Source organism: Lynx rufus, unplaced genomic scaffold (assembly GCF_022079265.1).
Source record: "Lynx rufus isolate CCGP_SWC_20201006 ecotype Redwood Valley unplaced genomic scaffold, mLynRuf1.p SCAF_44, whole genome shotgun sequence".
Classification (NCBI taxonomy): Eukaryota; Metazoa; Chordata; class Mammalia; order Carnivora; family Felidae; genus Lynx; species Lynx rufus.
The window spans coordinates 1,113,255-1,139,253 of record NW_025814861.1 but is presented as its reverse complement, the minus strand read 5'-3'; the positions used below and the strand labels follow the sequence as shown (position 1 = coordinate 1,139,253).

At 48.0% G+C, this 25,999-nt stretch overlaps 2 protein-coding genes across 2 annotated transcripts in view; one reads left to right on the top strand and one right to left on the bottom strand.

Moving 5' to 3' along the window:
• Nucleotides 1–25,999, bottom strand: part of MED27 (mediator complex subunit 27) — a 200,311-nt gene that overhangs the window by 40,565 nt on the left and 133,747 nt on the right. The window contains exon 4 of the mRNA XM_047098125.1: nucleotides 25,463–25,556. Within this exon, the coding sequence (XP_046954081.1) occupies nucleotides 25,463–25,556 (94 nt within the window). The remainder of the gene's footprint in view (nucleotides 1–25,462; nucleotides 25,557–25,999) is intronic.
• Nucleotides 777–5,182, top strand: LOC124525625 (uncharacterized). The gene is made up of 4 exons (XM_047098126.1): nucleotides 777–897; nucleotides 2,445–2,654; nucleotides 3,115–3,352; nucleotides 3,787–5,182. The coding sequence occupies exons 1-4, from the start codon at nucleotides 824–826 to the stop codon at nucleotides 4,156–4,158; spliced, it is 894 nt and encodes a 297-aa protein (XP_046954082.1). The 5' UTR covers nucleotides 777–823; the 3' UTR covers nucleotides 4,159–5,182.

Here is a 25,999-nt window from a genome sequence, read left to right as displayed (position 1 = left end):
ACAGACACATGGCCACGACCCAGAGCTGCCGTGGACCACAAATGCCTTGCTCTTCCCTTCCTCCCGCCCTCCTTCGCCCAACGGTTCTTTGTTAAATAGGGATTGTGTGCAGGCCAGGCCTCGAGTACACAGAGATAAAGAAACACACGTTATAGAGCGACAGGCAACACATTAGTATAAAGAAAGGAACGCGATTTGCAAAAAGTTTTGAAGGAAACGAAGAAAAGGGGGGCAGCTTAAAGAGAGATTTGGGTAACACCTACGTGTGAAAAAAGTGACATTTACATCAGATCGTTCAGTTCGCTCAAATATTTATTCAACGAACACCCACTATGTGCCACATGTTCTAAGGCTTAGAGATGGAGTGAATGACACAACGTCTCACGAATGGACATTCTTCGTGGGGGCAGCTCTGGGCAGACAGCAAACAAACGTAAGACCATTTCACCGCACGGGGCGACAAAGACAAGGGGGTGGTTCAAGTTCGGCAGAAACCAAGCTCGCCCGTGTCAGTGCTGGGGCGCAGCAGCCCGGGCTGGGGGAGGAGCCTGTGTGAAGGCCCAAGCGGGGGAAGACTGGGCGTCCTGGGAGTGGTGGGGCGGGCAAGAAGGTGGCATGTGCTGGGTAGAGGTAGGCCAGGTTGGCCACGAGGAGCCCCTGAGGCTCTGGTAAGGCCTCTGCTGTTAGTCTGGGAGAAATGGGAAGCCACTGCAGGGTTTTCAGCAGAGGAATGACAAGTCTGCTGCGTGCTTTTACAAAACACGCCCCTGGCTGCTTCACGGAAGCATCGAGGGAAGGAAGGCGGGGACTCTGAGCAAGGGCGATGCCAGTAGAGATGGTGAGAAGCCGATGGATTCAGGACATAGAGGACACGAGGTGCCAGAGACTGGACGCGAGGTGAGAAAGAGGCAGCTAGAAGCTAAGGAAAAGTCTAGGTTTCTGGCTGGAGCACCAGGTTGACAGTTTTGCTCTTTATTGAGACGAAATGAGGAAGAAGAGGGGAAAACCACTTCCTTTTTGTCAAGCTTAAGGTACTTCTGAAATATCTAAATGGAGAGATGCTTGATGGGCAGTCTGGAGATTAGGATTCACAGCTCAAGTTCACGAACGAGCGTAAGAGTCGCTGGTTCTCAAGGAAGCCCGTGTAAATTCGCAGGAGCCGAAACGTCATAACCCACGCACCCGAGTGGCACGATCTGGGCTCTGAAGTGCTCAGGGACGCTCTTCCCCGGGGAGGCAGGACTGGGAACTGACACAGGGGCTCTCCCTCTGATGAGGCAGATTAAGCCCAGGCGAAGGTGGTCCCTGGCCAGATCTGCCGCTCGTCACCTGCCTGAGAATGGTACCCACGGTGCCCTCTGTGGCAAACTTGGCCCCGTTACATCTCGACTTCTTGCGTCGATACCCTGTTAGACCGTACTTGGCTTTTTAATATTTCGACTGTAGGATGTGTGCCAACCTGACCTTGATGTAGGAAATTTTAATTCAAATCAATACAGGGACAAGGTCACTTTAGAATCCAATTAATATGAATGGGAAAATATGCCCCACAGTTCTGAGGGCTGAAAATGGAACAGTTGCAAGTTAACAACAACAAAAGACACATCCACACAAGCCTGGCTGGTCCTTCTGTTTGATAAGGCAGCTAGCTGTGTGCCCTTAAATACATGCGGTAGTTAGAATACCGACAAACTTCTTTCTGTTGGGGCAGGGGCTCTATTTAGGGTAGCTTAAAATTAAACTGTAGTTTGTTTGAAGAAAAACATAAAACGCAGTGAAAACTGTGAATTCCTATAACCCAATTTTAAATAAATTGAGCCCTGGACTTCGACTCACCCAAGAATCCCTAGAGAAATCTAAGGTGTTAATATAGTTTGAGTAGTAGCAATTTGCATTTATATAGAACACATTCACAAAACTGTTTACCAGGATAACCAGAACATAAAGGGAAACCGAGGCACTGGTATTTGGAAGCCTTATTCCTGCAAGCATTAGGCAACCAGGGTGCTGTTGCTGTTCCTCCTCCTCAGATTTACTGCCTCTGCACCTATACTTGGTTTCTTTGTAATGAGAAACGTTTCTTTTATGCCCCAAATCAGAGAGTCTTGTAAGAAACAACGAAACGTATTGTTACTTCAGGATCTTGGGCGGGGGGAGGGGGGGGGTGTTCTCTTTTCCTTCTGCTGTACTGCTGTCCCGTTTGGAATCTCAGGTTTTTCAGCCTTAAGCCAGGTTGGAAGAGAATATAAATGATCCCACATCCACCTAAAGAAGCGAAGATTGCTTTGTAACTCCAAGAACAACTGCAAATTACGTAAAACTGGGATGAGATATTGGGGTGCCAGGGACGTGGAAGCCGATTTCTCAACTGACTTTACGTTTGCTCATTAAAGAAAGAGAAAAAGGCTACTCCATGCGGAACGTCACACGGTTGGGCTTTTTAGGCTTTTCTGGCATCCCGGGGAACCCCTGCCGATCGAGGTGCAGGTGTCCCGCACGGCAGGGCTGAGAAGAAAGCCTCCGCCTGAGCGCCGCCAGCTGAGGTCACAAGACGACCGTGCCAGTCCGTGCTCGCCTGTACAGGGGACACCGCAGAACACATCAGAAGCAGCCCGACCCTCTGTGGCCAGAGGACGAGCTGGCTCCTGGCACAGGTCTGCTCCGTCCTCCCCGTGTGGCCTGGCCCCGGGGGTGGGGGTGGGGGCATTCTGCAGTCTCCATCCATTCGCAGTAACGCAGACCGGCAGACCTCCCGTCCGTACCCGCACCCCCACCCCCCACCCCCCGCCGCCCCCGGCCAACCCCCCGTTACCTCATCTGCACTAGCATTAATGCTCTTCACATGCTCATTATTCTTTAATGATGCCTGTTTGTAAATAGCAGGACGGGATGCAATTAAACCATGAGAGGCTAAATAAACACACATACTAATTAGGATCTTTACAAGAGATTTTTTTTCATGTATAGACTGAAATTTACCTTTCATTAATCTAACTTAATTGCAATAGTGCACCAATAAAGAGTCAACACAAATTAAGTGCTCTAAATGATTTCTCCATATTAAGGGTGAGCAAGTGATCCTTCCTTTGGGTAACAAGCCCTGTTCTGCAGCAGGCGGGGAAAACATCGCAGCTCTGCACCAGGAGAGGGATTTCGGCAGGAAGACAGGTACTGCGCCATTATCGTGATGCCGGTGCTTCCGAGGCCTGAAGTTAAGGAGGTCAAGGCCATAGGTTCAAACTGCAGCCTCACCCGGCCTTGTGAGTCAACTAGCTTCGCTCGGTTCCGTGGTAGCAGACGTCACCCCCTACGTTCGTTGGCTGTCACTGGGTCCGAGAGACATGCAGCAAAGGTTTGGATCAATTGGTTAAAATCTACTCCCACTCCTGGAATAATGATGCCCGGGAACCTTTGCTCTGTGGCAAGGCAGGACACTGTGGGTCTTTCTGTATGAAAAGGACATCCGGTATTTGCAGAAATAGAGGTTATTGTGCTTTCGCCTTTGATTTCAGAAGGCGTGGAAGATTATATACGTTTGGCACCTAAACTGAAACAGAATATGATGGCCCATCAACATTAGATCTTTTCTGCAGAGGCCTCAGGGCACCTGACAATTTATTCGTACGACAAATATTGACTTGAAGCCCTCCAGGCAGCAGGCGCCGGAGCAGGGTCAGGAAACTAGGAAAAATGTCACTCGCTCCAGAATTCTTTTTATCTTTTGCAAACGTCGTCCCTCCCTAATCACTGATGCTGAACCGCGCATCACTTTCTTTTCCTTGCCAGGCACAGACACGCATGGGTGCACAGAGCCCCCAGCTCTCCCAATGGCTCCCTGGCTTGGGACCCACAACTCCGAGAAAAGCCAGGCCCCGAAAGGTCCAGAGTGGCAACGTGGCTGCGGCAACCTCCCTGCAGAAGCGAGACTGGACGTCACACCGAGTGACTAAGACAGCCTCAACTAGGTTCTTCGGTTCCTGCATGAGAAAGAATACTTGGGAAGTTCACCATGACAACATCTCCCAAAGTGTATTCCCTGGAAAGGGGTCCGCGGTCAAACATGTCGGGGAAACGGTGCGTACCTTCTCCTCCACCTGGAAGATTCGTGGTATGCGCAAGCATACTAAACGTTCTGAAAAGGACTGCAATAAAGTGTGAAATGAATCAAGGGAGACCATGAAAGCAGACTCAGGTGGCCAGAAGGGAGAGCCGTACTACTCAACATTAGTCACAGGAAGAATCGTCAATCAGAGACCCCAGCAGAGGCATCCTTACCAGGAGAGCATCGTGATCCCAGGCCCAACAGGGAAGGACGGACCCTGCATCTCCCGCGAGAGACATCTCCCACGAGAGACATCTCCCACGAGAGATCCACCACCCCAGCACTCGGCCAGTGAGAAACCGCCGTCACCCTGAACTCCTGCCAATCTCCAGTGAACTTCCGTTCAGGACAGCCTCTCCCAGCGCGCCTCCTCCTTCTCATAACGCCCTCTCCGTTCTTCGTTGCACTGGCCCGTGGTTTTGCCCCAGCTTGCATGTCCCCAATTGCAATTCTCCGCTATTCCCGAATAAACCCATTTGTGCTGGTAAAACAACTTTTATTTTGAAAGTTAACAAAAGCAACCTTCTGTCTACCTTTGTTGAACCAGTTAGTACTTCCTAAACTTACGGCACATGTCAATTTCCTTAAGAGTTAGTATTCCAAGAAATGCACCGTCAGGAAACAAATAACTCGCCTATTCAACCAGCCACCGGCAAGCCTGGACCCTGTTCCTCCACTGAGACACACACCTTTCCTCCTTCCCTCCCTGGGAGCAGACACAAGACATCGGTGCTGCCCCTCCCCCACTCCCCCCAGAGCCTGGACCCCACTGGAGCTGGGCTCTCGAGCAGCAGACCAACAGAGCCTCCAAGGATGGAAAACGGCTCCCCGATAGACTGTGGGTAAAAATCCATCAGCTCTAACACATTTAATTACTCCCAGCTCAAGAACTTTCAAAGATTCACTCTGAAATTTATTTTTATGGTTACACGGTAAGTCTCTGAAAATCCTAGTCTTCAAACAGCATCACCGACAGCCCTCACTTAATCGCTCTGGTAGATCATATATAAAAACAAAATAGAGCTAAAAAAAAAAATCATTCTGTGTTAGTGAACAGATGTCTGGCCCATTTGCAATTAATACGACCCACTTCCATACAATCAGACTGCTTAAAATTCCTGGAACAAGATGTAAAAGTTAAGATGCAAATGTTCCGATTTTAATGAGAATGAATGGAAACTATAAAATCCTCTCTCCCTTTGAGGGAAGGTACAATCTACATATAAGTCTCAACTGCACACTAAATTTATCAACAAAACAATCATTTGATAAAGCCTGTGTGAAAGAAGAAAATAGAACCAGGAAAGTCAGGAGTATATTCAGAAAGCATTTCCTACCCAAATTAAATGTTGTCAGAACCATCATTCTTTTAAGAAGCTTTAAAGAAAACCTGACTCATTTCAATTTATTTCTGCCAGTTACCTGCGTGTCCTGGGAACCTCTTGCGTTTCTTTGAATCTCTGGAACCTTTTCACGGGCAGTAGGGGAGAGTGACAGAAAGATCAGGATTTTGAAGTTTCCTGCATCTTGGTTCGAACCCCACCCAGCTCCAGCACTTAATGTGACCTTGAACAAGTTATTTAACCTCCCGGGTCTCAGTGTTCTTATCTGTAAAATGGCAGTATTGGCCCCCTGCACTGAGGGGTTGGTGTGAAAAATCAATCAGCATTCCTAGACTGAAGGGCCAAACAGAGGAGCACGCGGTAGGCACGTCAAATGGCGCAGTGATTAGAATTATGTTCACGGCGGTGGCAGGGGCATACGGTTCAAGCGTCACAAGACAAGCCTCACGTCTGATTTTTAGTTCTCCCTGCGTGGAAAGCTTTTCGGTCGACTCACCCAAATCTCACCCCTTCCTTGATGGTCCAGTTGTGTTGTCTCTCCTGTAGTCTGTGTTTTCACCAGGCAGCAGGGAGTGGGTCTCTCGAGGTGTGAGTCCCACCGAACTCCTTCTAGACCGGATGCCCAACCCCGCTTCACCCCACTAGCTCTGGGTGGAAACTGACATTTCCAACAGGCCCCAGGGGCCCCAGTGATTCTCCGAATATTGGTGAGGTGCCTAACACGGGCGGTGCTCAAGTCCGTCTTTGGTGAATTAAAAACAAAACAAAACAAAACAAAACAGAAGAAAAAAACTTGAACTCTCCCAGTTCCTCGTTTTCAACCATTCTTTCAACAGCTATTAACAGGTACCCCTTCTGTGCTAGGCATAGCTCTAAGCCTGGCAAATACGAGTAAGAACAAGAAAGAATTTGGTAACGTTCTGTTTTTCTGGAAGAACTCACGGTGTCGTGGGGGATTTGCTCAAAGGTGAGGGTGGAAGGACTGGGACCAGGCACTGACCCTCCTTTTACCTCTGTGACTGGCATGAGCTCTGTGGAAACCAGGCACTCGAGTATTGGATGACAACAGTGAACAAAATCAAGACGGTATGGCTTCAAAAGCACAGGAACATTCTAGAGAGTTGGTAGTGGTTCAGAAGCATCTAGAAATGAGAGGCCATGCAGGTTATCAGAAAGCACAAGCACCTTGGAGTCGAAGTGACAGAGGTTAAACCTCAGCTTTGCCACTTGGTTGCTACGTGCCTCTGGCAATTTATTTTGCCTTCCGTTACAGTACCCATCTCAGAAGGTCGCCGTGGGTCCAAAACAGCACATTCATGCGTTTCATAAATGCTTGCCGGGCATTCGGCATGTGCCAGGCACTGTTCTAGGCCCTGAGGATCTAGCGGTGGCCAAAACAAGGTCTCTGCCTTCACAGAGCTTGTATTCCAGTGGGTGGAGATCAACAATAGGCTAAGAAAACAAATACCAACCATGCCACATGTGAAGATGCTGTGAAGAAAAATAAAGCAGTGGCAGGGACAGAGTGGCCAGAAGTGGGTACTATTTTAAAACAGTGTGACCGAGGAAGACCTAGGAACCTTCAGGAAGTGAAGGAGAGAGCCAGAGGCAGAGGGCACAGTCCGTGCAAAGGCCCTGGGGCAGGGGCCGGGGCAGGCCTGATGTACTCTAGGAGCCGTGAGAAGGCCAGTGTGTCTGGAGTGGAATGTGCCGGGGGCAAGTGGTAGGAGATAGGGTCTCAGGTAACATGGGAGAAGGGGGTGGTTTATAGCGGGCCTCCGAGATCCTGGCGAAGAGGTGTCTAAGTACAATGGGAAGCTAGCAGTCTTCCGGGCAGAAGAGAGACACTTCTGAAGTAGCCCTCCGGCTGCGGTGTGCAGAGATTGCCGAGGTGCCAGGGGAGAGGCAGACAGGCCAGCTGGGTGTTGCGATAACCCAGGTGAGAAAGAAGAGGCAGGGGGCAACTCTAAGACTTCTGGGTTGGGCAGCAAGAAGAATGGGGAGATCACCGAGGGACACAGAGGCCACTGCTCGAGAGCACGTGTGGAAATCAAGGGGAGACGGCAACAGGCAGGGGCGGGGATCCGAGGCTGAAGCCCAGGGAGAGACCCGGACTAAGGGTGTAAACGTGGGCGTCACCCGCTAACAGGACACATTTACAGCCACGGGTGGAGGACGGCATCCAGGCAGTGCGAGGAGACGGAGGAGGGACTCGATCCAAGAACTGAGCCCCGGGACACACGGATGTTTTGGGAAGAGGAAGAGGAATCTGCAAAGACTGAGAACCCAAAAGCAGGGCGCGGGGGGAGATCCTAAGGGAACAGCGGCTGCTCTCATGAAAGGTGACACCCACCGAGCCCCCACTCTGTGGTTCTGCTGCACAAGACCTCCGCGCTCTGTGACTGAAGGAGCTGCAGGGATCTGGACGCCCCACAAAATAAGCTCGGTCGGCAAGCAGTCACCTTAAAAGCAGACACAAAGACCATCACCGTGGCATTTTCACTGAGAGTAGAAGGCAAGAACGGGGGGAAAGGGAGAAGGTAAGTGTTTTCATTTCGTGTTTCCAAAAGGCCCCCACATTACTACACAGGATTTTTGAACAGAAACAAAGGAATCTTCTTATTCACAGTGTTGGTGATCGACAGTCCTCGTGGTAGTTACGTCACACCAACACCTATAAGACCCCGTGACCTTCACCAAACGCGCAGCAGACACGACTGCAGCCGTCCCCACCCGCGCCCCAAGCGTGCTGCCGGGACAGCGTCACAACAGCCCCGCGAGCGGGCACTCTGGGCAGCTCTGGTTTACACGGGCAATGACAGGAGAGTCTCCGGGTGACAACTTCACGTCACGTAGCTAGCAGTGGCCCAGCAAGGACGCAGACCCCAACGAACTTGCTCCAGAGCCTGTATCCTCACCGCAGTTTGCTCACGAGCTGGGTCGACGATGACGACGGTGACGGTGACGACTGCGGCTCTGTTAACTACATACAGCAAAATTTGCTCAACTAATTTTCACTCAAATTAAGCATCATGTAATTTGTATAATTAATAATACCATGGGCCGTATTAGTGTAGACTCGTACTCCCCTGTTGAGCCAAATGCCAACGGAAACGGATCGTGTCACTTTTATTAGAATCCAGCAACCGGTTTACCTTGACGCACAGAGAAAAGGAAAAGATGAACTGGAGGAAAAATCAACTGTGTAGACTGGGATTAGGAAATAAAGTAAAAGGCCAAGATAAACTGCTTTTAACGTCAGCTGAAGATTTAATATAGCTCTGGAAGGTTTCAATTATTTACATGCTTGGTCCATGCAGTGTATATCTGGGCTAATGAGATTCAATTGCTGGGTATAAATCTGAAACAGGACAACCCGATTGTCTAAAGGAAATAGTTGCCTGGGCTCCTGTGTTAATAACTCTTCAAAACAAAGATTATGATTCGGGAAGGGTAGCATCATTTCTGCTTCATGTTATTGATTGCAGCAGGAGCTGAGAGAAATGGCTCCATCTGGTCAAACGCAAACTCTGAGACGAGGTGCAAAGGATTCAAAGAACCTATTGATCAGTATTGTTGTCCTTCTAATAACAAGACCAACAATAATAATTTACATTGTCTCTTTGTCCTGCGGCGATTATGAAGCCCCAAGGGAACCCCACCTCTTTGTGAAGTTCCCCACGTCTGGCACTAAGGGCTACGTGACGCCACATAATGATGTGGACACAGAGACGTTAGCGGGTAATTGGCCGGATCACAGCACTTCCCCGTTAGGGTTTCCAGAAGGGCTTCGCGCACATGGTAGGTGATGAGGTAGGTGCTGCAAATACGTTTTGAAGCAAAGGGACCCATTTAAGATCAATCCACGTATGGTCCTTTAATACAGGCATAAACAGGGCGGAGGAGCACAAAGGAAGAAACTATCTCCGCCTGAAGTAAGGGTGGGCTTCTGGAAAGGTCACATCAGGTCCCAATCATAAAGAAGACACGGCAGGTTTGTCAGAAAGGGCAGGAGGGAGACAAGAACGCCACAGGCAGAGGGAAGAATGGCACGAGGCACCGAGGCAAAGGGACGTGAAGCATTTGGAGACTGGTTCCCAAGGAGCTTCTGGAAAAGAGGAGGTATTTTCGCTTATCACGGTAAGCGGAGAAGAGCTACGGGCATGTCGCAGCTTGGGGTGAGGGGTACTAAAACTTCTGCACTACTCTGGCCGGTACCATACCAGGAGGAGCCATTGCATCCGAGATGCCAACCGTGCCTCCACTGTGAGCACTGGAGGGCGGGGAGAGTGCCCAGGCAGAGGGGAGGCAGGCAGGAGGAGAGCCGGCAAGGTAAACTGAGGCCGGGTGACAGAGACCACACAAGCTTCCCTATGGAGGCAGGCTTTATACACTGCAAGCCAACGAGAAGCCAACAGGGCATGGCGAGACCTGCCCTCTGGAGCGATCGCTCAGACGTGGAAGATGGAGCGGAGGCAGAACATCCAGAAACACGGAGACCGGGAGAACACCCGGACGGCTGTGGCAAGAGTTCCGGCAAGAGCGGGGAGGAAAGGGGCGCCTGGGTGGCGCAGTCGGTTAAGCGTCCGACTTCAGCCAGGTCACGATCTCGCGGTCTGTGAGTTCGAGCCCCGCGTCAGGCTCTGGGCTGAGAGCCTGGAGCCTGCTTCCGATTCTGTGTCTCCCTCTCTCTCTGCCCCTCCCCCGTTCATGCTCTGTCTCTCTCTGTCCCAAAAATAAAATAAACGTTGAAAAAAAAAAAATTAAAAAAGAGTGGGGAGGAGAGGGGGGGCGGAGGGGCTGCGGGGAGACGCCGGGAAGGATGCGTGTGGCATTCTGCGTGTGTGGGGACAGCTCACCGCTGGAGATGACAGTTTGGAGTTATCGTTCCCATGGGATTTGATCAGTAAGCATTTGTCACGAGAATGAAGACGAGTACCGGAACAGAGAGCTGTCAAACTGGGGGCAGAGTGTAAGACAAGGAGTCTGGAAGTCGGGTACCCTGAAAACAGGCCCAACACTTAGCCCTGAAGAAAACCGAACGAGACAATAAAAAAACCAGTTACGGAAGCTGTGGCACTGTGCGTGCCCGGAACCCACTCTTCACCCTGCCCCACAGAGCTAAGTGCCACCTGTCTGCACCAGATATTGAGTTCAGAGAATGTATTCAAAATATTTTTAAGGTAAAATCCAACTCCAAAGGACTTCACGAATAGCCTTCTCCCACATTTCAAGTCACTACCGTAAATGCCAGCCTCGTGAGATACACCTGTCAGAGCTGATGGAACATGCCTCCCAATATTTGGGGGACAAATGCAACTGAAATGTGCCGAAGGAAGGAAGCTGTCGATCTGAATTACAGGGGCTTTAAAGGGAATCACCAGAAACGGCAGACTCCTGGCATACTGGCGTTTTGGGGTGCGGTTCTAGGGCGCCTCACTGGGCTTTCACTAATTTAGACTAAGCATTTTCAGGGAATCCTAGGGAAACTACCAAACGAAACGCCCATTCAAATGACAGATGTAAGCGCACCACTGCCTCTGGGAACAACTATGTTGAAGTAATAGCTAAAGAAACTAGACATGGAACATACATCTAGTAAATGGTATCCTCAAACAAGGAGAGAGAAAGAAAGGAAGGAAGGGAGGGAGAGAGCAAACAGTATAAACTCCTTGAAATTAGTCCTAAAAAACATGCTTGTGTCAGAAAATAAAAATCACGTAACTCAAAAAAATGTTTTTGAAGACTTAGTCGTCAGAAAACGGAAAACTAGATTTAAACACCCAAGTATTTTTTTTAAGCCGCTCTGCTCTCGTGCCTGAAAGTATCAAATCCATCCGCCTCCTTTACATGGCCCTCATCACTTACACGGTCCCTCTAAGGCTGCACTTTAACCTGGAAGCTACTGGAAACTCGCCTGGAAGTGGAGTACAAACGTTCAGATGTAGTGAATACAAAACGAGAGTAAGGAGAAGAAGCTGGTGACCAGGCAGCCTAAAGAGTAAGGACTCAGAGCTCCAGCTGGGGTCTGAGACCAGGGTAATTAGCCTCCCTTAGGCACCAGGCGCCCTTCCTTCCTCCCTTCCTCCCTTTCTTTTTTTTTATGTTTATTTATTTCTGAGAGAGAGAGCACCCGCAGGGGAGGGGATGAGAGAGTGGGAGACACAGGGTCTGAAGCGGGCTTTGCGCCGACATCAGTGAGCCCGATGCAGGGCTCGAACGCATGAACCACGAGTGCATGGCGGGAGCCAAAGTCGACACTTGACCAACTGAGCCACCCAGGTGCCCCAGGAGCCCTTTCTAATGGAAGCCACAGTCCCCCTCTCTCAGGAAGGGGTACAGAAGTAAGTGCAGCCACACACGAAAACTGCAGAGATTTCCGGAAGCCTAGCCATCACCTCCCAGGGCGTCACGGACCAAGGTTAGGACCCCTGCAGTTAAAGCAACAGCTGATTAATTATAGCAGATGAAACAGGAACAGGACAGGGAGCTCCCACAAAACGACATCTGTATGTTTTAACGGAAGACGGTGTCTATACCGAACTTAAGATCCCACGCTTTCAGAGCCAAAGCCAAGCATATTTAGCAGAAGCCCTACAGACACTTCGCCTAAGAAACCAAGTGGGTCCAGAAAAATTACCAAGGCCACCACCCCACCCCCCGCCCATGCCCCAACGTCGTTTCCTGTTCCTGGCGCGCTGAGTCCCGAGTTCATCTCTGGCGGCGGGGTGGGGGACTGGGGACTGCAAGGGTAAGTGTCCCCCGAGCAGGCAGGCACAGCACAGTCATGGCGTCTGGGGCAGCTGCAGGTAACTTCTCAAAGATGAATGAACGTCTGGACACTTGAGTCAGACAGACTAGGGTCCCACCTCCACTCTGCCACTGAAGATCTGGGTTTCTCTTCCGGTGTGCTGAGCCGCCCAGCTCCCGGGGTCCCGACCAGGACCGCGTGAGGTGGCGCATGGAAGGAAGGGAGCTTGGGCCTGGCACAGAGAATGCGCCTAGTAAATGAGGCAATCTCCTTAAGAAATATTTCTAGTATCAGGACAGCCTCTCTGTACCCAGGGAGTTCTATCCTGGAAAGGACAGTGTTTCTTATATAAATTTGAATCCTAGAGTAATGCAGACTTACAATAAGTGCTTATTTATTATGTGAAACAGTAACACAGTTCTAAAAGTCAAAAACCATACAAAAGGTGACACCCAGAGGCATGTCACCTCTCCCCACGCACCCCCCTCCAGTGTTTTGCTGCAGGTGGAGCCTTCCTGTGCGTCTCCCCTTAGAGACAAGCAGATGACGGTTACTTTATATGCTCCTTTCTTACAAACAAGGAAGCAGATTAAGAATACTCTCGCACTTTGCTTTTTTGCTCCTAACAACATGCCCTAGAAATCGCGTCGTAGGAGCCACAGAGGTTTCTTGTTCCTTCTCAAAGATGGAGACAGAAATGGTGTGGCTCCATGGTGTGGCCATATCACAGTTTACTCGGCCACTCTGCTCTGCCCAGGTTATTTCCAGTGTTTTGCAATTGCAAACAGGCTGCAATTAAGGCGTCTGCGGACATGTGCGCTCACACTGTAGGAGGTGTGTGTTGCGGGTATATTCCTGGGGCAGTGCCGCTGGGTCAGAAGGTGCTTGTCAGAAGGCTTTATGAGACGTTGCCGAAGTCCCTCCAAAAGGGCTGCGCCACTCTGCACTCCCGCCAGCAGGGTACGATGGTGTGTGTTTCCTTACGGGCTCACCAATGTGAGAATGTGTTGTTACGCTTTCTAACTCCTGCAGATCTGGAAGTGGGACTTGGTGCCTCTGAGTGGTTTTGATTTGCATGTCTCGAATTACCGCTAAGGTTGAACATCTCTTCACATGTTTAAGTACCATTTTTATATCTTTTTGGTTGAGGGGGGCATGAATTGTCTTTTGTTCCCCTTTATTTTCTTTATTTTTGGTCTTTTTTCCCTTTAAGATTTAAAAAAATGACCTTAGAAGGGCACCTGGGTGGCTCTGTCGGCTAAGTGTCTGACTCTTGATTTTGGCTCAGGTGATGATCTTAAAGTTTGGGAGTTCAAGCCCCAGGCTGGGCTCCATGCTGATAGCACGGAGCCTGCTTGGGATTCTCTCTCTCCCTCTCTCTCCGCCACTCCCCCTGCTCACGTGCCTGCTCTCTCTCAAAATAAATAAACTTAAAAATAAAAATAAAAATAAACATAAAAAATTACCTTAAGGATATTAGCTCTGTATCTGTGATATATGTTGCAAATATTTTCTCCCAGACTATCAGTTGCCTTCTGACTTTATTACGGTGTTTTCGGCCACCTACAAGTTTTTCCCTTTTTATGAACAAGGCCCTATCAACTTGAGATGCCACCTTTATCATACGCTAAATGTACTAAATCTTCATATGTACTTGAGTCTACTTCAAGCCTATCTTATTCTACTAGCCTGATTGTCTACCTATAAGCCAATACCACACAGTTTCAGTTACAGAAGCTTTAGAGTATGTTTCAATGCCCAACAGACCAGTTTTTTTGTTCTGTTTTGTTTTGGGTTTTCTGGCGTCTTCCTAACCTTTCTTACATGTTTCTTTTCCATATGAACTTTAATATCAACCGAAAAAAAAATCTTTTAATGATTGCATTCAATTCATTCACATTTATTGTTATGACTGATACATATGGACTCAACTTGGTCACACGGTTGAATAGTTATCATGGGTGCTATATTTTCAATGCTTCTTTCTCTGAGCGATGTTTTGTTGGCTCACTCAGTTATTGATTGACTCACTGTATTCAGGAAGGCTTGTATTTTTGTTCTCTTACCTTTGTACTTATCCATTTTAATGCCTTTAGACTCCCATTTTCTTAGATAGCATTTTAGTATCTCGTTTGTCAATTTTTTTTTATTTTTTTATTTTTTTTTTAATTTTTAAAAAAATTTTTTTTTTCAACGTTTATTTATTTTTGGGACAGAGAGAGACAGAGCATGAACGGGGGAGGGGCAGAGAGAGAGGGAGACACAGAATCGGAAACAGGCTCCAGGCTCTGAGCCATCAGCCCAGAGCCCGACGCGGGGCTCGAACTCACGGACCGCGAGATCGTGACCTGGCTGAAGCCGGACGCTTAACCGACTGCGCCACCCAGGCGCCCCTCGTTTGTCAATTTTTAATGGGGTCCTTTCATGTTCATCTATCACACACACAAATACAGTCCTGCATCGACAACTGAACACATCACATGCTCACTGTCGGTCCTTCGGCTCAGGCTCCCCAGCTCAGCTCTTGGTTGGATGAAGCTCACCCTCCGGTAGATTCCACAGGATAGGCTGGCAGGTACAGAATTCTCATATGTTCAAATGGTTCTTCCCGGCTTCACTACTTAAAAGACACATGTATCCTTCATTCACACTTTGAAAATGCCGCTGCATGACCGCCTTGCTTTATATATTGTTTTGGAGACATCTGATGCCAGTCTAATCCTTTCGCCTTGTAAGTTATCGGATTTTTTTTTGTTGTTGTTTTTGTTTTTTGTTTTTTGCTTGGAAGCTTTGAGGATTTTTTTCTCTATCTTTGAAGTCTGATAGCATTACTAGAATGTTTCTTAGACTTGACTGTTGCTGGTCAATTTCCCAAGTGTCCAGAGAGCCCTTTCAATGTGCACATTCAGCCCTTCTTTAAGTTAAAATTTTTCTAACAGTCTTCCATATTAAGACTATTTGTTCCATTCTTTCATTTTCTCTTCTCCACAGACTAATTACATACATGTTGTGTCTTTGCCTCTGTCTGGCTTCAACCACTTTCCCTCTGACCCTTTCTTACTTCTTTGTCTTAGTTTCATTCTCTCGGTTTCCCCACCTTTCTTCAATGTTCTCTAGCAAATTTCATTTGAGTATCTTTGTCCTTGAATATCTTGAAATTTAGTCTTAATTTCTGAGACAGTTTTATCATCTTCCAAGTTTTCCAGAGTATAATAAATCCTTTTCATTTCTTCATAACCTTTTCATTTCATTTCTGTTCTTAATTTCTGAATTTCTGATTCAAGGACTTTCAAAAAAGTCTCCCCAAATGCTTGGGGAGTACCGTGTTAGACAGTTTTCTTCTGCTTTGTGGTGTCTGTTTCCTTGATGGGGGGCCTGGGGGCATGTCTTCAGTTGAGGTGTTTATTCATTGAACATTTTATTACAAAAAATTTCAAATATCTAAATAGTCAGAAGAACTGTGGAGTGAACATCCATATTCCCACGAGCTAGGTTCTGTGATTGTTACCACTTTGTTCTACTTGCTGTATCACACATCCATCTATCTCGCCACTTACCATCTTCTTTTGTTTTTTTTTATTAAAAAAAATTTTTTTTTAACGTTTATTCACCTTTGAGACAGAGACAGAGCATGAATGGGGGAGGGTCAGAGAGAGAGGGAGACACAGAATCCGAGGCAGGCTCCAGGCTCTGAGCTGTCAGCACAGAGCCCGACGTGGGGCTTGACCTCACAGACTGTGAGATCATGACCTGAGCCGAAGTTGGACGCTTAACTGACTGAGCTGCCCAGGTGCCCCCCATCTTATTTTCTTGATGCATCTGAAAGTTGCAGTCGTTAGTAATCAACCCTAAACACTTAGGCAAGCATATCCTTAAGGAGAGTTTAATATTTATTTAAAAGAAATTTTTCTGAGGGGCACCCGGGTGGCTCGGTCAGTTAAGTGTCTGACTTTTGATTTTGGCTCAGGTCATGATCTCACAGTTTGTGGGTTCGAGCCCCTCACTGGGCTCTGCGCTGACAGCGCTGGGATTCTCTCTCTGCCCTTCCCCGGCTCGTGTTCTCTCTCTCAGAATAATAAACATTAAAAAAATAATGAAATCAAAATTCTTAGGCAAAATCTGCCTGTAACAAAATTGCATACACCTTTGTGGACCACTCTCTGAATTTTGAAAAGTGTGAACGGCCACCGTAAACCACATCTCTATCAAAATACAGAGCACCTGTACCACCACAGAATGTTCCTTCATGCCCTTCCCAGTCAATGCCTGCCCCATCCCTCCCAGGGCAAATCCTATTCTGATTCTGTCCACCTTAGTCTTGGCCTGTTCTATAACTTCATATAATGCAACCACACGGTATGTCCTCTTCCGTGCGAGGCCATCCACAATCTTCCTGGTTGTGAGCAGGTTCAGACACAAAGAGGGATTGCTTGGTAGCCACCCAGATTAAAAAACCATCAAGATTTTGCCACACCTGCTTTATCTATCCCTCCTCTTTCTCTGTTGCAGTATTTTAAAGCATACCTCATATAGCACGCCATGTCAGCTCTAAATACATCAGCATCCACCTTGGAAAACCACACCTTTTGTTTCCGGACCACGAGCTCGTCATCATACCTAACAAAATTACCCCACATTCCTTGGTATCATTTGAAATTTAGACCATCTTCAGATCATTGGGATTGCTTCAAAAAATGTTTTGCCGCTGGTCTGTTCGAATCGGGATCCAAACAGGGTCCACATTCCACATTTTGCTCTAAAGCCTTTAAGCACTCCATCCTCCCTGTTGGTCCCCGTCACTGACTTTGTTGAAGAAACACAACTCACTGCCCTGTAGAATGTCCTGCACGCCTTTGCCTTGTGCTTTTTGCCTTTTTTTTTTTTTAAACCTCAAAGTTTTCTATCACTAATAGACTTCCATTCATGTCACTGCCATTGCAACCAATATTTCTGGAACCACCTTTCTGAGATTTAGTTTGAGATACTGTTTCTGAATATGCTTAATAACTGAATGTACTTCAAGTACTGGCTCTCAAACACTTTGCTCTCAGGACTTCTCTCTACACTCTTGAAAATTATTTGCGGACGCCATGGAACTTCTGTTTCTGTGAGCTACAGTTACCAACATTTACCATATTAAGAATAAAACAAATGATTAAAGACTACCAGAGCTGGGACACGTGGGTGGCTCAGCCAAGTTAAACTGACAAGTCTGACTCCTGATTTCAGCTCAGGTCACGAACTCATGGTTTGTGAGTTCGAGCCCCACGTCGGGCTCCACGCGGACAGTGTGGAGCCTGCTTGGGATGCTCTGTCTCCCCCTCTCTCTGCGCCGCCCCTGCTCACTCTCTATCTCTTGCTCCCTCTCAAAATAAATAAATAAATAAATAAACAAACGTTAAAAAATTATATCCATAAAAAATAAAGACTATCGGAGCCAATCAATTGGGTGTCAGCATGACGACATCATCTTATGTTGTAGAGGTTCTGGAAAACTCCACCGGGAATGTGTGAATAAACAAGTAAAACAGGTGAGCAATGTCTCAGTACTGCCATAAACACAGTTTGGACGTTGCAGACCTCCTGAAAGGGTCTCTAGGACCCTTGTGGCTAAACCATAATTTGAGACCAGCTGCCACGAAGAATGGATCTGATTTTTGGAGACAAATGTCTTTTTTTTTTTTTTAATTTTTTTTTTTCAACGTTTATTTATTTTTGGGACAGAGAGAGACAGAGCATGAACGGGGGAGGGGCAGAGAGAGAGGGAGACACAGAATCGGAAACAGTCTCCAGGCTCTGAGCCATCAGCCCAGAGCCTGACGCGGGGCTCGAACTCACGGACCGCGAGATCGTGACCTGGCTGAAGTCGGACGCTTAACCGACTGCGCCACCCAGGCGCCCCATGGAGACAAATGTCTTTTGGAACCAGGTTTGCTAAAGCAATTTTGATGTCTCCAAAATGAAGAACTATAAAAACAGATTTTTCTTATAAGTCTTATAAAATGGCATTAAAAAAAAAAAACACAAGCATTTAACAAAGAATTCCAGTAATATTCTATGCTGTGACAAAAATGTGAAAACACGGGTAGAGTTCCCTAAACCGACCGTTGTCGCATCACAGACTTTAGCTCCAGATGGTCTTCAGACATCTCCAAGGTCAACCAAGGTCATGATCTAAGTCTTCGCACGTCTGGAAAAAATCTGTGTTGCTCCTTTGGAATTCCTGGAGGGGTGTCAATCAGCACAGCCATTCAGGAAAACGCTTTGGCGTTTCCATGGGCAGTCACACGTCCGCACGCCCTACACCGGGCTTTCTCCGCTTTGACACTTTTCATTTGGGGCTGGGCGGCCCCCCTTCGAAGTGGGGGGCTGTCCTGTTCGCTGGAAGACGTCTAGCATCAGGTCAGGGCTCTACCCATAGGATGCCAGTCACACCCGTCCCCTGAACTTGTGACCGTTAAAAATGTTTCTAGACTGTGCCAAATGTCCCTTGGGAGGCAAAAGTCACTCTGGCTGAGAACCACTGCCCTAAACCGAGCATTCAGCTCCTAGGAGTAGCTCCGGGCAAAGCTTGGGCCTGTGGGTCCCAAGGAACACGAACAAGAATTGCAGAGCAGACTGTTCAGGGTACAAACACAAAAACCAGAAGCGCATCGGTGACCACTGATCGAAAAATGGTTAACTAAATCAGTACACTTTCATATAATGGAATATTTCATATTAGCAAAATGAATAAGCTATAGCTAAACCAACAATTTGAATCAAATTAAGTAAAAAAAAAAAAATTAAGTCCCTGCAGACAACATATGATATCTTTTAAAAATAATTAAGTACAACAGGCCACATTAAAGAGTACACTAAGAATACACAGTACATGTTAAAGCTTCCCTCATAAAAGGCCAGGGAAGAGAATAATAAACAGGGGAGAGACAAGAGTTCCTTACAGGGCAGGGAACGGGAGGAGATGCTCACAGGGTGTACAGACTGCAGATAAATTCTAGCTCTGGGGCTGGGTGGTAGGTTCACACACTAAAGAGATACACGAAGGGGCCACGCCTGGATCAACGATGACAGTGTGCCACGAATCAAGCATTGTGGTCAATTCAGTTTTGGACACCTAACGTTAAAGTAAAACCTAAAAGATCCCAGTCCTCCACACAGTCTGTGAGTCTGGTCTACCGCTCCTGTGGTCTCACCTCCTCTGCGGGCGCCCAGCCCTCCGGGCATCCCAGCCTCCTTGGTTTTATCTGAACACACCCACTGTCATCCAGCTAGGGTCTTTGGTGCCTGTGCCGCCTCTCCCGGACCCAGCCCAGCACGTCACCCCGCTTCCTGCAGGTGTCTACTCACAGAGGGCTTCCTGACCCCCAGCCCCACCCCTATGGCACCTCTGTTTCTCTCCAGCCCCGTTCCGCTTCTTTTCCCCTCAGCCTGATTGCCATCTGCCATCAGATTACACGACAACTGGCTGGTGTCCCATCCATTTTCCGTTCTCAACACAGGCTCCGCGAGTGCGGGGACTTGGGTCGGTGCCGAACAGCACCCCCAACCGTGTCTTTCTCTCCTGGTGCTCTGAGTATTTACTGAACAAGTGAATGGATGCTTTAGCAACCTAGCTCATAAAACAGCGTGATGCCAAAGCTGGGACTTAGCGAACAGCCCGCCTTCACTGGAACTCCAAGGGCTCCACGGGTTGAATACTGTTTCTCAAAACAGTGCTGCACAGATTACCTGAGGCTTGGGTGGGGCACCTGTGAAATGAGGTTCTTGGGCTCTATCCCGGAGCCGCAGAATCAGAATTTCTGTGCTGTCTGCCAGGGATGTGCACTTCTCCCAAAGTATACTGGTGATTCTTGGGCTGACAGAAGTCTGAGGACTACTGAACCCAGTGGAGACGGCAAAGCCCAGGGGACATAAGCAGTTCAGCTGTTCAACAGTCTTTCCTACCGCAAGAGCTTCTGCTAGAGCAAAATGATATAATCTGCCTGAATGGTTTAAAAAAGATGTGTTGTTCAGGGGCACCTGGGTGGCTCAGTCGGTTAAGCGTCTGACTCGGCTCGGGTCATGATCTCACAGTCCGTGAGTTCGAGCCCCGCCTTGGGCTCTGTGCTGACAGCTCGGAGCCTGGAGCCTGCTTTGGATTCTGTGTCTCCCTCTCTCTCTGCTCCTCCCCTACTCATGCTCTGTCTCTCTCTCTCTCAAAAATAAATAAACATTAAAAAAAATTTTTTTTAATAAAAAAGTAAGTAAATAAATAAAAAGATGTGTCGTTCAAATGCAAGGCATGAATATGTTAAAAAATTAAAGGTTAGTTAACGTGTATTTAGAAAGATTGATAAATGAGTCTCATCTCTTGTAAATCGTATACTGTAAATAAAGAGTTACTTACAAAATAACCAGGGTATATTTCAACTATCATGGTTGAGGTTTCATCTTTTTCTTCTTTTCTACGTTTGTATACCTAGCGGATCAGTCAAAAATTGTAGATTAATATTTTAAATGCCAAAAGAAGCCAGCTGCTTGTTCTAGTCTCTGACTCAGTTAAGCTCTTACAATATTTTGACTGTTTGAAGAAAATTAATAATGGGATGTTAGGTGGTAGATTAACTGAAACTAAATATCAACACAGCTAGATTTATTTTTGGATGGCTGAGCTCATCCCTTCAAAGAACGGAAACAGGATTTATTATATCATGAGTTATGAACTTACACAACACCAAAACGGCCCCCTCCACCCCCCAACAGAGCAGAGAGCCAGCCACAGCATATTTCAAGATTATGTAAGAGGCTGAGAGTTTATGTTTCCCATCAGCTAGGACTTGGCATTTACAGGATGCAGTCAATTACCTAAGGCTCACGAAGACGCCAGAAGTTAAGACAATAATGGGAGTCAAACTAGTACCAATGCTCACTGCTTCTCCCTTGAGCAGAAGGTCCCCCCCTGCAGCCAATGCAAGCAAACGGATACATACAGAAAAGAAAGATGCTTTTATCGGTCGCTCCCGCATCTATTCGGCAAACACTCCCCGAGCACCCCACCTGTCCTGCCTTCCCTCCTCCAGCCCCACCTGATATGCACGCACTACCTGGGGGTCCACACGTGTGACTGGGTATGTCGAACACAGTGCCCAGACGGAAGGCGATCGCTCCTGACGTTTCTGATGGGCTCTAGAGCCCCGATGCTTCCAGCCAACACAGAAAGGCTGGTTTCACTTCTGATGTGCCAAATTGACCCCAATCACCTGAAAAAGTGCCAATCCTATACTCTCCGGTTTCTCTTTTCCCCTTCTAGACTGTGAAGAAAACTTGATGATAGACCGTGGTTCCCCATTACAGACCTCTGTACATCTAAGGCACTTGGCTGCCTTTTAGCAGCGAATGCTTGGTGAAGGGGAAAACCCATACGGGATCACCACACCTGCCTTTTGTTCACAGAATCCCCTGGAGTTCAATGACTTTATGCCATTTTCCTGTGCGTGTGCACAAAAATATCGCCACCGCGCCCCCCCCCCCCCCGTACTCACACACCCAAACCGGAAGAGATCTGTAACAACGAGATCGGCACAACAGGCAATCACGGAAGAGAGGCCATTTAACTGGAGCTGTTTCTGGACCCCCCTTGTACGCCAGTGTGGGCACCGTGCCGCTGCGTCTTACGACTCAAGTGGCCCTGAGGAGAGAGCTGTCTGCTCTACTGTTCTCAGTGCTCCCCTTCCTCCTCCAGACAGAGGCCAGCACTGGCTCCAGAGCTTGGGTTCAACATCCACATTTATAATGCTCAGGCGACTATTGTTTAGAAAGCACCACTGGAAACAACCCAAACACACACAGAGAAAGAATACAACATACATAGTCACAGAAGGGACTGCTACCTAGCAATGAAGATGGTCAAACTACCAGATCCGACCACCAACATGGATACGTCTCAGAAACCACACACACACACACACACACACACACACACACACACACACACAGGAAAGGAATACACAGTATGACGCTATTTTTATAAAGCTCAGAATGCTTCAACCAAACTAATTTGTACATTACCTAGGAATGCATGCCCACATGGTAAACTGCATTTAAAAAGGAAGAGAAGAGGAGGATTACCAGGATAGTGGTGACTCTGGATGGAGAGGCAGGGACTGGGGAGGGGCACACACTGGTAAGGCTGTGCTTCTTAAACCGACTGGGGAGCGCCTGGGCTTATCCCTACGCTTTAGAACTGGCATACACGTTACACACGTTCGTTTGTATGTATCAAATTACAGAATAAAAAACCCTTCAGAAGAAATGATCAGCTCAACGCCTGGCGACCCAAACCTTACCTGCCACCATCAGGAGCTATGAGCGACGGGAGGAGAAAGGCACCCGGAGACTTGGGAGTGGCGTCCTGGCTGTGGGGCCCAGGAGAACCTCCTGTCCCCGGCTTTCTCACTTGTGACAAGAAAACCAAGTGGACACTGACCTTCCCGGCCCTGCCTCTCTCTCCCTGGGGAATCATCGCCTCCGGCCCGCGCAGTTCCCGGGGGTCATCACGGGAGGGGGAGTGACCGCAGGGAAGCCTGGCCGGAGTGCTCGCCCAGGGTGCAGGAGCACAGGCATGGGATGGAAGGCTGGTGACACTGAAGCATCTGGGCCAGAGGGTCCTCAGAGGACCATCATCCTGCTCGGGACACCCCCGGGACGCCCTGGTGTCTGTCCCTCCTGGCAGAGCAGCTCTACCTTCGCGTGTGGGAGCATCCGGCATCATCAGAAAGCAAACAAAACCAAAAACGACCCTTTTCTTGCTTGAGGGAATCAGAGCGGGTTTCTGTCGACTGCACTCAAGGAAGTCTGGCCGACTCAGGAGGACGTGTCATTTTATTCAAAGGCACCGGGGCACTGCGGGCCTTGGCCGAGGTAGGGAAGAGGAGAGGTCAGCAGAGACAGCTCGCGTGCGTCCTGTTCACCGGCCGAGAGCATCTTGCCCTGTCAGCCTCGCTCGCCTCCCAAAGCTTTCCAGCACAAGCTGTACATCAGATGCGTACACCCCATTCCAGACGAATCTCCGGGAAAACCACACTTTCAACTCTCGCCTGGCCCTCCTGCCCACAGTGCAGGTCCCACACGTTCTCTGCGGAAGACACAGGAGCGGCTGAACGGCAAGGGCACTGGAGGAGCCGCCGGTCTCGCTCCTGTGCCAGGTGAGAACCCCCTTCGTCTCAGACAGGGCGTCTGTGCAGCAGCAGCAAATGGCCTGGAGGCCTGCAATCTAATAAAACGCCATCGTGTAAAAGCAAAAACCAAATGAGACAATTACGTTAAAAGTGTGACTTGCCACCCAGCAATGGGATTCCGAATCCCATCTCTCACTGCCCTTCCTGTCAAGACGCACCGCCTTCTGTGAATTCCTGCGTCACCTCGGGAAGGTAACAGCTAGCTGGCTGGATGCGTATCGTACTCCGAATGAGCCACGCCTGGGGATAAAAATGTGCACATAAAACCGGGTGTAAAACGGGGTTCTTCCCCTGAACCGAGCCCCTAACTCTCTCATCGGCCTGTTAAAACAGCAGCCCCATGGGAAAGGAGATGGGGCTGACGGGTCATTGGAAATAAAAGCTGCTTTCTTGGGTGGAAGTAACTCTAATATCCTAGACTTGTTTACCTGTGATCCGGTTCTCTCTGTCCATCCCCCTCGATGCCAAATCCCTGCCTCCATCATGAAATGAAAGCTCAATGGCCCAGAGATAATTTGAACAAACCTATTTCACTGGGGACATTCTCATTTTTATCTTCGTTAACTCCGTGGTCCCTGTCAAGTATGCTGAAAGCAGGATTTATGCTTTAGCTGCTGGGTGGAGAGGATCTTAAAATTTAGACAATTTGTACATTTAACTGAGGCAGAAGATATTACAGGTTTTGTAGACAGATACAAACTGTTTTCTTTTTCTAGTAAAAGAAAACCGTTATCACCTCAATCACTGTATTTTTTAACTGAAAGAATTTTATAGTACGATACCCTGGTGAAGTTCACTAATTTTTTCTCACAAACGAAACAACACGCATTTATTTCATAAGCCCACATCTCTTAAGAGAAAAAAACACGCGCGCACACACACGCACACACACACACACACACACACACACACACAGTAAGCCTGTTCTCAGGTGAATGGCTAGGGTGAACAGTGGCTCATCCTGGGTGACTGGCTCTTTATAAAAATCTGCAAAAGTCAGAAATGCTAACGTATGGGGAGTTCACACGACGCCCCAGAGCAGCAGCAACTGACAAGACACGAAAAACACTCCATCCTGAATCCCATCTCCCTGATGCCTACAGAACACCATCACTCTGATTCAATTAATTCTACTTTTTTTTTAAATGTTGATTTATTTACTTTAGAGAAACAGAGAGAGGGAGAGAGAATGAGCGGGGGAGGGGCAGAGAGAGAGGATCCCGAGCAGACTCCTCGCTCAGCACAGAGCTGGACAGCGGGCTCGATCTCCTGACTGTGGGATCGTGACCTGAGCCGAAATCAAGAGTCGGACGCTCAGCCGACTGAGCCACCCAGGTGCCCCAATTCTGCTTTCTGTAAAATGTGGTGGCTCCTCAAAACCTGTGTTCAGAGAAGTGTTCTTCAAGCACCCGTCATCACACAGACGATTAGGAGAGCTCCACATCACTGAGGTCTCTGTCTTTCTAATTAAATACAACTCAGCATTTGTGTTCTGTTCTATTTCCCGAGCACACAGGTCTTTGGTGAATTCAAGAGGACACAAACATCGGTGGTGCAGTTATGAGGCACACGTGCTCAGAGCAACTCGAAACCAGAAACGCCCAAATTAGAAATCATCAGCGGTAAGGTCTCAGAACACATTTTTCAAATACATAATGGATTTTATAAGTGATTTTCCACAGAACCTGGTTCTGTTTTAAGGTGGTGTTTTCCCGAGCAGGCTCCAATAGCTGGGCATTTCTCTGGTCTTTGGACAACATGAAACAGATTCACCAAAACATCATGGACTGACTCACAGGTGACATGGTCCTTCAGGATATTTCCTCTCTGGTTAATACTTAGATGGGCTCTGCAATTTCATTCAAAAGCAAAGTTTCAATGTGCAAAATTTCTAAACTGCAGAATGCCAGTGAACAGAGATACGCCATTCACCATCAAACTGGGATTTAACCTCCATTTTCTAGATCCTACGACACAGAACCAGAGACCTAACCTTGAGGCCAGTCTTCTTCTACGTGGCCCTACGGATAGGTCCGGTAGAACTTACCAGAAGCATTGCTGATGTTCCATTGGGCCTGGATAAGTGGATGGACATTTCAGGAAACATCCTGTCGATGCGGCTAATCACATCATCAACATACCTACGTGGGAAAAAGAAGTGCACACGTATGAACCGGAAACTTAGTCAAAGAAACGCACATCTACGAGGTACTAAAGACTTCTCGCTCCCATTTGCTAATCAGTGCAATAGAGTCGAGGAGGCAAATGGCATTTACAAGTTCTTTTTACAAAAAGTACTGCTCCCTTGTTCCTCCTTGTGCCTTTCAGGGCCAACCAGTTCTCAGTGAATTCTTCTGGCATTTACCTCTGTATTTCCACACGACACGTTTTTAGTGCCAGTTCTTGCTTTCTCATTTCATTTTTTTTTAAGTTTTTATTTAAATTCTAGTTAGTTAACGTACGGCGTAATGTTAGTTTCGGGTGTACAATACAGTGATTCGACACTTCCATGCATCACCCAGTGCTCATCACGACAAGTGCGCTCCCTAATCCCCGTCACATGTTTAACCCATCCCCCCACCCA